This window comes from Rutidosis leptorrhynchoides, chromosome 2 (genome assembly GCF_046630445.1).
Source record: "Rutidosis leptorrhynchoides isolate AG116_Rl617_1_P2 chromosome 2, CSIRO_AGI_Rlap_v1, whole genome shotgun sequence".
Classification (NCBI taxonomy): Eukaryota; Viridiplantae; Streptophyta; class Magnoliopsida; order Asterales; family Asteraceae; genus Rutidosis; species Rutidosis leptorrhynchoides.
In genome coordinates, this window is record NC_092334.1 from 290,171,268 (window position 1) to 290,185,685 (window position 14,418).

Genomic DNA, 14,418 nt, shown 5'->3' on the forward strand with positions numbered 1-14,418 from the left:
TATTTCCGATTATTATATATACTCTCGTTATATTATATTATATGTACCCTTTTATTTACATACAATTGTTCGTGAATCGTCGAGCACAGTCTAAAGGTAAAATGTATACACGAAACAGTTCAAACTTTCCGAGACTCATCATTACAGACTTTGCTTATCATGTCAGAAACATATTAAGATTAAGTTTAAATTTGGTCGAAAATTCCCGGGTCGTCACACCTGCCAGCGACACGGAACCATCCAACGTTTACCAAAATATGATTTAATCTCAGTATCTTCTGCATGGCCATTTTGTAAGTGGGAAATTGATATAGTAGGGCCATTTCCAAGGAGTGTTGGAAATGCAAAGTTTTTGGTGGTTGCAATTGATTTTTTCACTAAGTGGGTTGAAGCAAAAGTGTTGGCACAGAAAACGGGTGAAAACATAAAGAAGTTTGTATGGAATGACATCATGTGTAGATATGGTCTGCCAAATGAAATTGTAAGTGATACTGGTAAGCAATTTGTAGATAATCCGTTCAAAAGTTGGTGTGAAGAGTTAAGGATTAAACAAACATTTACCTCTATTGCTCATCCGTAAGCGAACGGTCAAGTTGAGGTTAAAACAAGGAAATTGTAGCTGGCATAAAGGCTAGATTGGGTTTGAGTCAGACTAAATGGGTAGATGAAGTGAAAGGACCCGTTCATATACATTATAAACGATTCACAATAGTTGATTACATTGCGAGGTATTTGACCTCTATATGATACATTTTACAAACATTGCATTCGTTTTTAAAAGACAAACTTTCTTTACATCGAAAATTGACAGGCATGCATACCATTTCATAATATCCACTATCCAACTATAAATTGATTTAATAATAATCTTTGATGAACTCAATGACTCGAATGCAACGTTCTTCAAAATATGCTATGAAAGACTCCAAGTAATATCTTTAAAATGAGCAAATGCACAGCGGAAGATTTCTTTAACACCTGAGAATAAACATGCTTTAAAGTGTCAACCAAAAGGTTGGTGAGTTCATTAGTTTATCATAATCATTTATTTCCATCATTTTAATAGACCACAAGAATTTCATTTTCAGTTCTCATAAATATACGTCCCATGCATAGAGAAAAAAATAATCATTCATATGGTGAACACCTGGTAACCGACATTAACTAGATACATATAAGAATATCCCCTATCATTCCGGGATCCTCCTTCGGACATGATATAAATTTCGAAGTACTAAAGCATCCGGTACTTTGGATGGGGTTTGTTAGGCCCAATAGATCTATCTTTAGGATTCACGTCAATTAGGGTGTCTGTTCCCTAATTCTTAGATTACCAGACTTAATAAAAAGGGGCATATTCGATTTCGATAATTCAACCATAGAATGTAGTTTCACGTACTTGTGTCTATTTCGTAAAACATTTATAAAAGTTGCGCATGTATTCCCAGTCCAAAAATATAAAAGGTAAAAAGGCAAATGAAACTCACCATACTGTATTTCGTAGTAAAAATACATATAACATCATTGAACAAGTGCAAGGTTGGCCTCGGATTCACGAACCTAAATTAATTATATATATTTATATGTTGGTCAATATTTGTCTAACAAATTAGGTCAAGTCATAGTGTACCACAATCCTAATGCTCGAGACTAATATGCAAAAGTCAACAAAAGTAAATTTGACTCAAAATAATTTCTAAAAATCTATACATGATTAATATATAGTTTAAATATCGTCGTTTTATATTTTTAAATATTTTAAAAATATTTATTAGAGTAAATAATATAATTTATTTATTAATAAATAAAATTTTATATTAAATTTATATAATCAAATATACTTTTATATATATTAAGTAATAAAATTTATAGGGTTCATTTAATATCATAAAGATAATATGATAGGTATTATTAAAGTAAGTTATTACACGTAGTAAAATATGTTTGTATCACATATTTATTTGATAAAATAATATCTATAATGATAGTAAGTAAAAGTTGTATTATTTTGTAATAATAATTATTATTATAAAAATATCAATATTTATAATTACTAAGATGACATTATGATAAAACGATAATTCTAATTATGATAACTTTAATATTTACGATAATTTTTAATATTATCTTTAAAATAATAATTCTATTTAAAATAATAATAATAATGATATTTTATAGTAACAATGACATTTCTATTAAAATGATAATTTTTGTTAAAATGATAGTTTTAATACTAACGATACTTTTAATAATAATAGTAATGATAAAAATAATAAGAACGATAATTTTATCTAAATTAATATCTTATAATATTTTAATTTCATCATGATACTCTTACTCATTATTTCCTAATCGTTTCGTTTAACAGCTTTTAATCGTCTTTTATATCGTGTTCATAATAATGATAATAATAGTAATCAAAATATTTAGGTGTTACAATTATTTGTTTTAATTGCACTAATATTAATAATGATAGTTACTATAATATTATTAACGATAATACTAATAATTATCTTAATGATAATATAGTAATAATAATAATAACAATAACAATAACCATTTTTAAATAATGATATATATATATATATATATATATATATATATTAATAATGATAATAATAATAATAATAATAATAATAATAATAATACTAATAATAATAATAATAATAATAATAATGATAATGATAATGGGATAATAATAATAATAATACTAATTATAACTTTAACGATAATAACGATAGTAATAAAGAAAACAATTTTTAATGATAAATCCCTTTTATTGATAAAGATAATAATAATGATAATAATAAGATAAAACTAGAACGACGATAAAAACGACGATAATAATAATCATTTTTAATAAAAATATCGAAAATTCAATTGATTATAACTTCTAATCCGTTCATCGAAACCATTCGATATCTAAAGGAAAAGTTCTTAATTTTTCGCTAGCTTTCCAAGGACATGCATATCTTATACCTTATCTCAACCGCAAGTGTAACTAATTCAAGATTCAACCTAACCTGTCTAAGGGCAATATCAAAAGTACAAGCATGCATAATCCTAAATACTCGAGCACTAGTCAAGGATACACTATTAGTATGTAAAAGTTAAATTATGAGTACTCACGTATCAATATTGAGATTCAATATTGCAGGAAAGGTACGTAGACGCAACGGAAATGATAAACACTATATTGACCTCACGAGCATACCCATGAACCATACTCAATCACCTCTATAGCTATAACCCATAATTTCCTTAATCCTATCCTACTCGAAAAACAATTTCGAAATCACTCAGACAACACTCCGTCGTAATATTTTATGTATACTAATAATATCTTGAAATAATACGGAGTAAATATATATATGTAAATCGATTGAGAGAGTTTAGAGAAAAATATTTTCAAGTTTCTATGAAATAATGAAACCTATTGAATTCTATTTATAATATATTTTTGAATTATTAAAATGAATTATTAAAGTATGAATTATTAAAGTGAATTATTAAAGTATGAATTATTAAAGTGAATTATTAAAGTATGAATTATTAAAGTGAATTATTAAAGTATAAATTATTAAAGTATGAATTATTAAAGTGAATTATTAAAGTTAAAGTAAAGTAAAAATAAAGTAAAGGTAAAGTTTAAGTATAGTAAAAGTATAAAACTATGTACGTATTATACGCGTATAAATATATATAATATTAATTTAAATCGTTATATATATTTAATAAAATAAAATATAAATATCGTTATCTTTATCATACTAGTTAAGTAATGAGTTGTCAAAAGTGGTTCTAGATATTTATAAAAGTTATATACGTTTTAATAATAAAGTTCTTTTTAAACTGAAAACGTTTTTGTACGTTTGAAACTAAATAGATCAATCGAGTCTTTATGAGATTCAATTTTCCACTATCCTTTGTCTAGTTCTCAATGATTGACAATTTGTTCTTATTTATAAATTACTTTACCATTTTCTGAATATTGTTAAAATGGAAAGATTTCTCAAATCAACGTGGGCCTTTCAACAGAGACTTGTAATCATAATTTAATATATCTGATAATTCAATCAGTTGATCTTATCTTCTAATTCCATTGATAAACATTTTGAAACAGATACAATCATATAAAGTATTTAATATAATATTTCATTTACGTTTCAAGTTATAATATATATACACATATACATATATAATCATATTCGTTTAATGGTTCGTGAATCGTTGGAACTTGGTCGAAGTTAAATGAATGTATGAACATAGTTTTAAATTCTTGAAATTTAACTTAACAAATATTGCTTATTGTGTTGGAAACATATAAAGATTAAAGTTTAAATTTGGTTGGAAATTTCCGGGTTGTCACAGTACCTACCCGTTAAAGAAATTTCGTCCCGAAATTTAAGTGGAAAGGTCGTGAATGATAATAAGTATGTTTTCATGATACATACGGGCTGAAAATTAGAGTTTTATCATCAGCGAATAATTTGGATAAACAATCCATTTATATGAAGAGTACGAATGAAGCTAACATAGAAGAGTGAAATGAGTAAGTGTAGATTCATCTTATCATTTGACGTAGATATGATTGATTCCCAAATTTCAAGGGATTTGAAAAAAATCTTCTTAATAAGATTTGACTCTCCGGTAATCAAGGAAATTAGGATCCGCTTTAAATGCGATCGTCCATTTTAATTATTCTGTCGGAGATTTTCTTATAAATTCACCTCCTTCGTTTCCTTACAACTCACACCTTCTGTTGATGCATTTTATGCAAGTCCCTAGACATCTACCCACGTCCATTGCAGGTACAACAGTTTACAGGCCACCATGATTGCTCATTATTATCCTGTGTTTGTATGTGGTTACAGGAACTGCAGGAATGAGATTTAGATGTTTGACTATGTTAGACTTAGTCAGACGTACGAGTGAAGCCTCACTAGTACGGCTGACAGGCTCATATGCACGGTTGATGCTGAGCTAAGTCACAATTACAACCTAAATGAGAAGACACGAGTGAGTGATCACCCGTACAGCTAATGAAGCCAACTCGTACGTGTGATGAATGAATCGTATGGGTGAGTCAACAGCAGGGGTATATAAAGTCTTATGTTCTTCATTTTAGGTTAAGCCTCTTATTTGTTACACACACTCAGATCTAGTGAGCTCCTCCGATTCTCTCTCAGTCCAAATCACCCATGTGGTGAATAATAGCTCTAGGTGTTGATCTAATCACACTTGATTTAGTTGTGGTTTGACTAAATTAATCAAAAAAAACTTAACCTATTCACTAGAGGGTTTGATTCACTTATTCTGCCATTGTGTGAGTTAAATCTGTTGATTTCTAAGTTCCTAGTCATGTTTCATCACCTTCTATTCTTTCCCCCTCAACTCATATTTTAAAGTATTCAACAATATGCTCCATCCAGCTCTGATTCTCGATATACTTCTAACTTTCATATCGGTCATTCTTCTTTTTCATCTACCGCCGGAAGAATCTATTTACTTCTACTATACTCTTGGGTTTATAGTGTTTCTAGTTCTCCCGTGTCTTTATATTGCTATATGCATCGATATATGGTTTATAATTTCTGGTTTGTCGTTGAGCTTTATATGTTCCCTTATATTTCAAAGTCTCTGCTTCTGTCTTCTATAATCATTATCATTCACAGTTAATGCTCTCTTTTATTTGCTGCAATTTATACCCCAATTTCTATTTCGGAGTTTTGTCCTTTCGTTTCTTCTTCTTGCGATTAAGCACCGCTTGTAATGGTCCAGAATTCACAGATATGAATTTCGGAATGAACATTGTTAATGTTCTAGGAAGGAAATTGTGATGGCACGATCTTGACTTGTCAAATTACTAGAATACCTTGGAAAAGGCCGAATCATCAAGAAATATTTTTTTGATATTTTAGAGGTTAAATAGAATACAAGAGTCGTATAACATGGCACATGATGATGTTATGATCTGTGAATCATCACGTTCCATTTAGAAACTCAGCATGACTTACTGTAATATAATCACATTGATCAAGTGTCATTATATTATACTAATTCATGCTTCAGTTCTCAACACTACTTCAAAATATTCCTATTTTAAACTTGAATCTTTCAGAATTTAGAAACTAAAATAGTTTCTTTTATGATGTAATACAGATAGCGCGAAGAGGTAAATGATTTCAAATAAAAAGAATTAAGAAAATATCTTCAGAAATATGGAGGATATTTATAATGAAAGATATGATGATATTTTAGAATTTCTAATATCAGAGGATGATGAAGAATATTGTCCGCAGGGGTTTAGAGTCAGGAGCAAGGTATTCGTTAATGACTTCAGCAGGTACTGAATCATTTGGATCCTTTAAAGTCAAGGTTCAGTCTTTGTAATTTGTCCACAGCCTCCTTCCTACTTTGCTCAATCCGTTTTCCAGTTCCAAAACTTCTCTTTTTCTGCGCTTTGCCAGCACACTTCATCATTATCATCCAGCTTTTACCATTTAAAGTCGTTTATAGTTTTTGCTGCTTCATCAGCATTTTTTCCATTTTCGGAGAACCAATTCGTAGTTCGGAGTGTTTTTCAGAAACTTCACATTCAAATTAAGTCCAGAAGATAGACGTTATATATACACATATAACTGTTGGCGCAGACATGCTGCAAGATTTCAAAATACTGATTGCTAATTCCCAATGATTCGTATGGCAATTCTCATTACAAGATGCGAATGAGTAAATGATGGGGTTTCAATGAATAATTATGATGACTTTTTGGAGAGGCTAAAGTCAAAGGGTAATGAAGTTGTTGGTACATCTGCTAATAATATGGTGGAATGTAAAAGGTTCCCTGGTAACGATGGTGTATATCTCAAGGTTATAATAAGGTTAGTCTGACTGAAAATTCGAAGTTGACTTGCTGGAGCTGTGACAAAACTGGCTACTTTGAATAGGAGTCGCAAAGTTATTTTTGCTGATAAATGCCAAAGAATCTGACGCGGATACGTTGTTTAAACTTTTACTTTGGTTTCAAGAGTTTTTCGGGTACATAACTGTGGGTAACATGTGGTTGGATCATCATCTCGATTGCTCATCATTCGAAGTGTCTTCAGAAATTTTCGAAGGGTTTAAACACAGATTGTAATCGTTAACATACATTTGATGTTCTAACACAGTTTTGAAGTCAAAATATAGCTTGTGAAAGATGTAAGGATCTAAGAGTGATGATTTTGGTCATATCTCAAGTTAAATTTTGAGATTTCAAAATCAGAATATGTAATTAAATTTTGAATGAGTATGGTTGTTTTGATTTCTATAAAAGAATGTATATTGTTGTGAAAGTAGGGAGTATAATGGATGATTTGCTGAATCAGATTCGAAGAATGTAACATATTAATTGTGAATTTATATATCTCTCGGGTATTACCTACCCGTTAAAAAAAAAATTCACAATTAATATTTTGTACAAAAGAATTTTATTACAGTCTTTATGAAAATATATATATGTATATTTTCTTCAGATGTAACATAGATTTAATGAGTTAATGTTAAATTAAACTCATTTAATTTACGGTTGAAACTAGAATTGAATAATCCCTAAAGGCTTTAAAAAGTACATAACTTTTACGCAGTATTTCTTTAATGACATTAAAATTATGAATCAATACTTCGTTATTTGTTGATGTATGGTGTTCGGTTCGTGGAATTCTTGTGAATTTCGCAAAGTACGAATGATGTTATCTGAAAAGTTTCGGGTACATTGATGATGAAAGTGTAAAATCAAATATATACTTGATTTATTATGAATTGGAATTTGTTGAATTGCGACAGAGATTGTAGTTAACGCTGGTTAAGTTGCGGCCGAAGGACGTACATTATTGCATATTTGTAATATGAATTAACCGAGTAGTTAAGATTCACACACAATAGCTTAGCACTGAAAGATTTATTTCAATATATATATATATATATATATATATATATATATATATATATATATATATATATATATATACATATAATTTCTTCAGAGGAAATGAGTTAATTCTTCATAACTCGTTGATACAATATAAACGTTATTGATTTGTCAGGGTTTCTACTCTTCCTTCCATCATTTTGGTTCGCTTAACTGATTTATGGTTAGGGCTAGATTAGATAATCTCTAAGACTTTAGAGATTACATAATCGCCGCGGAATGTTTCTCCAATGAAGTTATGAATTAATACTTCGTCAGTTATTGTTGTTGGTACTCATTGGTATCTATGGTGCGTATGACGTTGATGCTCGTGGGACAGATTGTGAAGTTGAGGTTTACGACGCGGTTGTGGTTGGAGGTGGTAATGGTACTGTTGGTGTTGATGATGGTGGTACTGGTTATGCTGCTGATGCTGCTGCTGGTGTTTGTAATCTCTGCACCATATTCTCCAAAGCCACTACCCGAGCGCGAAGCTCGTTGACTTCTTCTATTACACCGGGGTGATTGTCGGTTCGGACGAGCGGATAAATAAAATCTAAAATTTGATGTAATATATAATCGTGACGAGATACTCTGGAAATGAGCGAGAAAATGGTGTTTCGGACAGGTTCGCCGGTAAGTGCTTCAGGTTCTTCATCAAGAGGGCAATGTGGTGGATGGAAGGGATCACCTTCTTCTTGTCTCCAATGATTGAGGAGGCTACGAACCCATCCCCAATTCATCCAGAATAGGTGATGACTGATTGGTTGATCTATTCCGGTCACACTACTTTCGGAGCTTGAATGGGATTCCATTTCTGAATCTGAGTGACTTGAACTGATGACGAATTCCATTTCGTACGATTGGATAAAGGATTTTTTTTTCCGATATGAAATGATTTTGGCTAACGGATGGTATTCTAATTACATAGAATATATATATATAGATCAAAAGATTTCGTAGATTACGGAGGACTTTGCGGGATATGTCAGGCAAAGTTTAAAGTAACAGATACGATAAGATATGATTTAGCAGATATGCTAAGATATGAATTTTTGTCTATACACTATTCATGCAATCAATACAGCAAGACGTGTCTTAGACTAAAAATGATAAGCAGGTAATTTTCTGAGGATGATAAGTAGTTAATTTTCGACACAAAATGATAAGCAAAACTTTTGACATGCAGATACGGTCGAAGTCCAGACTCACTAATGCATCCTATCGACTTATCAGTTAGACACACTAATGCAGACCTGGTTCGCTAAGACCACCGCTCTGATACCAACTGAAAGGACCCGTTCATATACATTATAAACGATTCACAATAGTTGATTACATTGCGAGGTATTTGACCTCTATATGATACATTTTACAAACATTGCATTCGTTTTTAAAAGACAAACTTTCTTTACATCGAAAATTGACAGGCATGCATACCATTTCATAATATCCACTATCCAACTATAAATTGATTTAATAATAATCTTTGATGAACTCAATGACTCGAATGCAACGTTCTTCAAAATATGCTATGAAAGACTCCAAGTAATATCTTTAAAATGAGCAAATGCACAGCGGAAGATTTCTTTAACACCTGAGAATAAACATGCTTTAAAGTGTCAACCAAAAGGTTGGTGAGTTCATTAGTTTATCATAATCATTTATTTCCATCATTTTAATAGACCACAAGAATTTCATTTTCAGTTCTCATAAATATACGTCCCATGCATAGAGACAAAAATAATCATTCATATGGTGAACACCTGGTAACCGACATTAACTAGATACATATAAGAATATCCCCTATCATTCCGGGATCCTCCTTCGGACATGATATAAATTTCGAAGTACTAAAGCATCCGGTACTTTGGATGGGGTTTGTTAGGCCCAATAGATCTATCTTTAGGATTCGCGTCAATTAGGGTGTCTGTTCCCTAATTCTTAGATTACCAGACTTAATAAAAAGGGGCATATTCGATTTCGATAATTCAACCATAGAATGTAGTTTCACGTACTTGTGTCTATTTCGTAAAACATTTATAAAAGTTGCGCATGTATTCCCAGCCCAAAAATATAAAAGGTAAAAAGGCAAATGAAACTCACCATACTGTATTTCGTAGTAAAAATACATATAACGTCATTGAACAAGTGCAAGGTTGGCCTCGGATTCACGAACCTAAATTAATTATATATATTTATATGTTGGTCAATATTTGTCTAACAAATTAGGTCAAGTCATAGTGTACCACAATCCTAATGCTCGAGACTAATATGCAAAAGTCAACAAAAGTAAATTTGACTCAAAATAATTTCTAAAAATCTATACATGATTAATATATAGTTTAAATATCGTCGTTTTATATTTTTAAATATTTTAAAAAGATTTATTAGAGTAAATAATATAATTTATTTATTAATAAATAAAATTTTATATTAAATTTATATAATCAAATATACTTTTATATATATTAAGTAATAAAATTTATAGGGTTCATTTAATATCATAAAGATAATATGATAGGTATTATTAAAGTAAGTTATTACACGTAGTAAAATATGTTTGTATCACATATTTATTTGATAAAATAATATCTATAATGATAGTAAGTAAAAGTTGTATTATTTTGTAATAATAATTATTATTATAAAAATATCAATATTTATAATTACTAAGATGACATTATGATAAAACGATAATTCTAATTATGATAACTTTAATATTTACGATAATTTTTAATATTATATTTAAAATAATAATTCTATTTAAAATAATAATAATAATGATATTTTATAGTAACAATGACATTTCTATTAAAATGATAATTTTTGTTAAAATGATAGTTTTAATACTAACGATACTTTTAATAATAATAGTAATGATAAAAATAATAAGAACGATAATTTTATCTAAATTAATATCTTATAATATTTTAATTTCATCATGATACTCTTACTCATTATTTCCTAATCGTTTCGTTTAACAGCTTTTAATCGTCTTTTATATCGTGTTCATAATAATGATAATAATAGTAATCAAAATATTTAGGTGTTACAATTATTTGTTTTAATTGCACTAATATTAATAATGATAGTTACTATAATATTATTAACGATAATACTAATAATTATCTTAATGATAATATAGTAATAATAATAATAACAATAACAATAACCATTTTTAAATAATGATATATATATATATATTAATAATGATAATAATAATAATAATAATAATAATAATAATACTAATAATAATAATAATAATAATAATAATAATAATAATGATAATGATAATGGGATAATAATAATAATAATAATACTAATTATAACTTTAACGATAATAACGATAGTAATAAAGAAAACAATTTTTAATGATAAATCCCTTTTATTGATAAAGATAATAATAATGATAATAATAAGATAAAACTAGAACGACGATAAAAACGACGATAATAATAATCATTTTTAATAAAAATATCGAAAATTCAATTGATTATAACTTCTAATCCGTTCATCGAAACCATTCGATATCTAAAGGAAAAGTTCTTAATTTTTCGCTAGCTTTCCAAGGACATGCATATCTTATACCTTATCTCAACCGCAAGTGTAACTAATTCAAGATTCAACCTAACCTGTCTAAGGGCAATATCAAAAGTACAAGCATGCATAATCCTAAATACTCGAGCACTAGTCAAGGATACACTATTAGTATGTAAAAGTTAAATTATGAGTACTCACGTATCAATATTGAGATTCAATATTGCAGGAAAGGTACGTAGACGCAACGGAAATGATAAACACTATATTGACCTCACGAGCATACCCATGAACCATACTCAATCACCTCTATAGCTATAACCCATAATTTCCTTAATCCTATCCTACTCGAAAAACAATTTCGAAATCACTCAGACAACACTCCGTCGTAATATTTTATGTATACTAATAATATCTTGAAATAATACGGAGTAAATATATATATGTAAATCGATTGAGAGAGTTTAGAGAAAAATATTTTCAAGTTTCTATGAAATAATGAAACCTATTGAATTCTATTTATAATAGATTTTTGAATTATTAAAATGAATTATTAAAGTATGAATTATTAAAGTGAATTATTAAAGTATGAATTATTAAAGTGAATTATTAAAGTATGAATTATTAAAGTGAATTATTAAAGTATAAATTATTAAAGTATGAATTATTAAAGTGAATTATTAAAGTTAAAGTAAAGTAAAAATAAAGTAAAGGTAAAGTTTAAGTATAGTAAAAGTATAAAACTATGTACGTATTATACGCGTATAAATATATATAATATTAATTTAAATCGTTATATATATTTAATAAAATAAAATATAAATATCGTTATCTTTATCATACTAGTTAAGTAATGAGTTGTCAAAAGTGGTTCTAGATATTTATAAAAGTTATATACGTTTTAATAATAAAGTTCTTTTTAAACTGAAAACGTTTTTGTACGTTTGAAACTAAATAGATCAATCGAGTCTTTATGAGATTCAATCTTCCACTATCCTTTGTCTAGTTCTCAATGATTGACAATTTGTTCTTATTTATAAATTACTTTACCATTTTCCGAATATTGTTAAAATGGAAAGATTTCTCAAATCAACGTGGGCCTTTCAACAGAGACTTGTAATCATAATTTAATATATCTGATAATTCAATCAGTTGATCTTATCTTCTAATTCCATTGATAAACATTTTGAAACAGATACAATCATATAAAGTATTTAATATAATATTTCATTTACGTTTCAAGTTATAATATATATACACATATACATATATAATCATATTCGTTTAATGGTTCGTGAATCGTTGGAACTTGGTCGAAGTTGAATGAATGTATGAACATAGTTTAAAATTCTTGAAATTTAACTTAACAAATATTGCTTATTGTGTCGGAAACATATAAAGATTAAAGTTTAAATTTGGTTGGAAATTTCCGGGTTGTCACATGAAGTACCATATGTTTTATGGGCTCAACATACAACGCCTAAGCAGAACACGGGAGAAACACCATTCAGATTGGTATATGGTACTGTTTCAGTAATACCAGCTGAAATCCGTGTACCAACACAAAGGGTTTTGGCATTTGATGTGGAAAACAATTCATCCATTCTACGAGAAAACTTAAATTTATTAGAGGAAAGGCGGATCATGGCTGCTATCCATCAAGCGGATGCTAAACAACGAATGACAAAATATTACAATAAACGGGTCAGACATGTACAATTCAGTGAAGATGATTTGGTATTAAGAGACAATGAAGCAAGTAGACAAGCAAAGCAAGGGAAGTTAGGGCCACGATGGGAAGGGCCATACAAAATCATAAAAGCACATCCTAATGGATCATATACCCTTGCAGCGCCCTCCGGCGAGGAATTACAGCGAACATGGAATACAATGAGTTTAAAGAAATTTTATGCGTAATATTGCATATTCAAATAGCCTGATCAACTATTTTGAGTATGAGGTGCAATCATAAATGTAAAAATTTCTTTAAATAATAAGAATTCAAGCAGTTAATTCTTATAAGCATAATATTCATAATTTTTATCCGGCCAAGGATTTTTATCACATGTCATAAAACTGTGTGTCATCCCTACCCACATAAGAGAAATTTAATTTCGGTGGCAGAAGTTCAATCATACACAAAAGGTTGAAATGGCAGTGGATGACGTAGAACTCCGATGAGCATCCAGGCAATAGATTGTATCTACGATCGTCATGACGTAAAATAATACAAACAATAAATGGCTAGCCATCATTTTTTGATTATTAATCAAACATATAAAGCTTTGGCAAAAAATACAAAGTATATATATATATATATATATATATATATATATATATATATATATATATATATATATATATATATATATATATATATATGAGGCATTGAGAATCAACAGATAATACAAACATTACATATCAAAGTTTCAAATTCAATACATCATCTACTGATGTAGCAGGATTATTACATACATTTTTCAATTTAGGAAACATTAAATGTTCTATTTGATCACCTATTACTTTGACCCTATCAATAGCATCTGGTTTCAGTCTCGATGTAAGGGTATCAGGCAAAAATTTAGGAAAATCAGGCACATCCTTCTTCTGAGTTTCTAAGAACCTTATCCATTCAGCGTCTAGCACAACGGTGATAAACTCATCAAATGGTTTGGTTAGCTTCTCAAAAACAAAGGCATTTTTCACAATCTTCGGAATGCCTGCAATAAGTCGCCTATTTTCATCTTGACTTGCCTGTAATTTTTCCTTTAAGGCACTTTCAGAATTGGCTAGTGTTTCGATTTTATGAAGATATCGTTTTTCTTTCGTTGGATCTCAAAAAAACTAGCCTCAGCAGCACATTTAGCAGCAACAACAGTATCTAGTTCAAGCTTGGCAGTTTTCACTAATTCAGAATCCTTCTCAAT

The 14,418-nt window shown here is 29.0% G+C and overlaps 1 protein-coding gene across 1 annotated transcript in view; it reads left to right on the forward strand.

Moving 5' to 3' along the window:
- LOC139888716 (uncharacterized) overlaps positions 1-13,408 on the forward strand; it is a 37,292-nt gene extending 23,884 nt beyond the window's left edge. Inside the window, exons 2-3 of the mRNA XM_071871709.1 lie at positions 299-494; positions 12,939-13,408. Coding sequence (XP_071727810.1) covers positions 299-494; positions 12,939-13,408 — 666 coding nt within the window. The remainder of the gene's footprint in view (positions 1-298; positions 495-12,938) is intronic.
- The last annotated feature ends 1,010 nt before the right edge of the window (positions 13,409-14,418 follow it).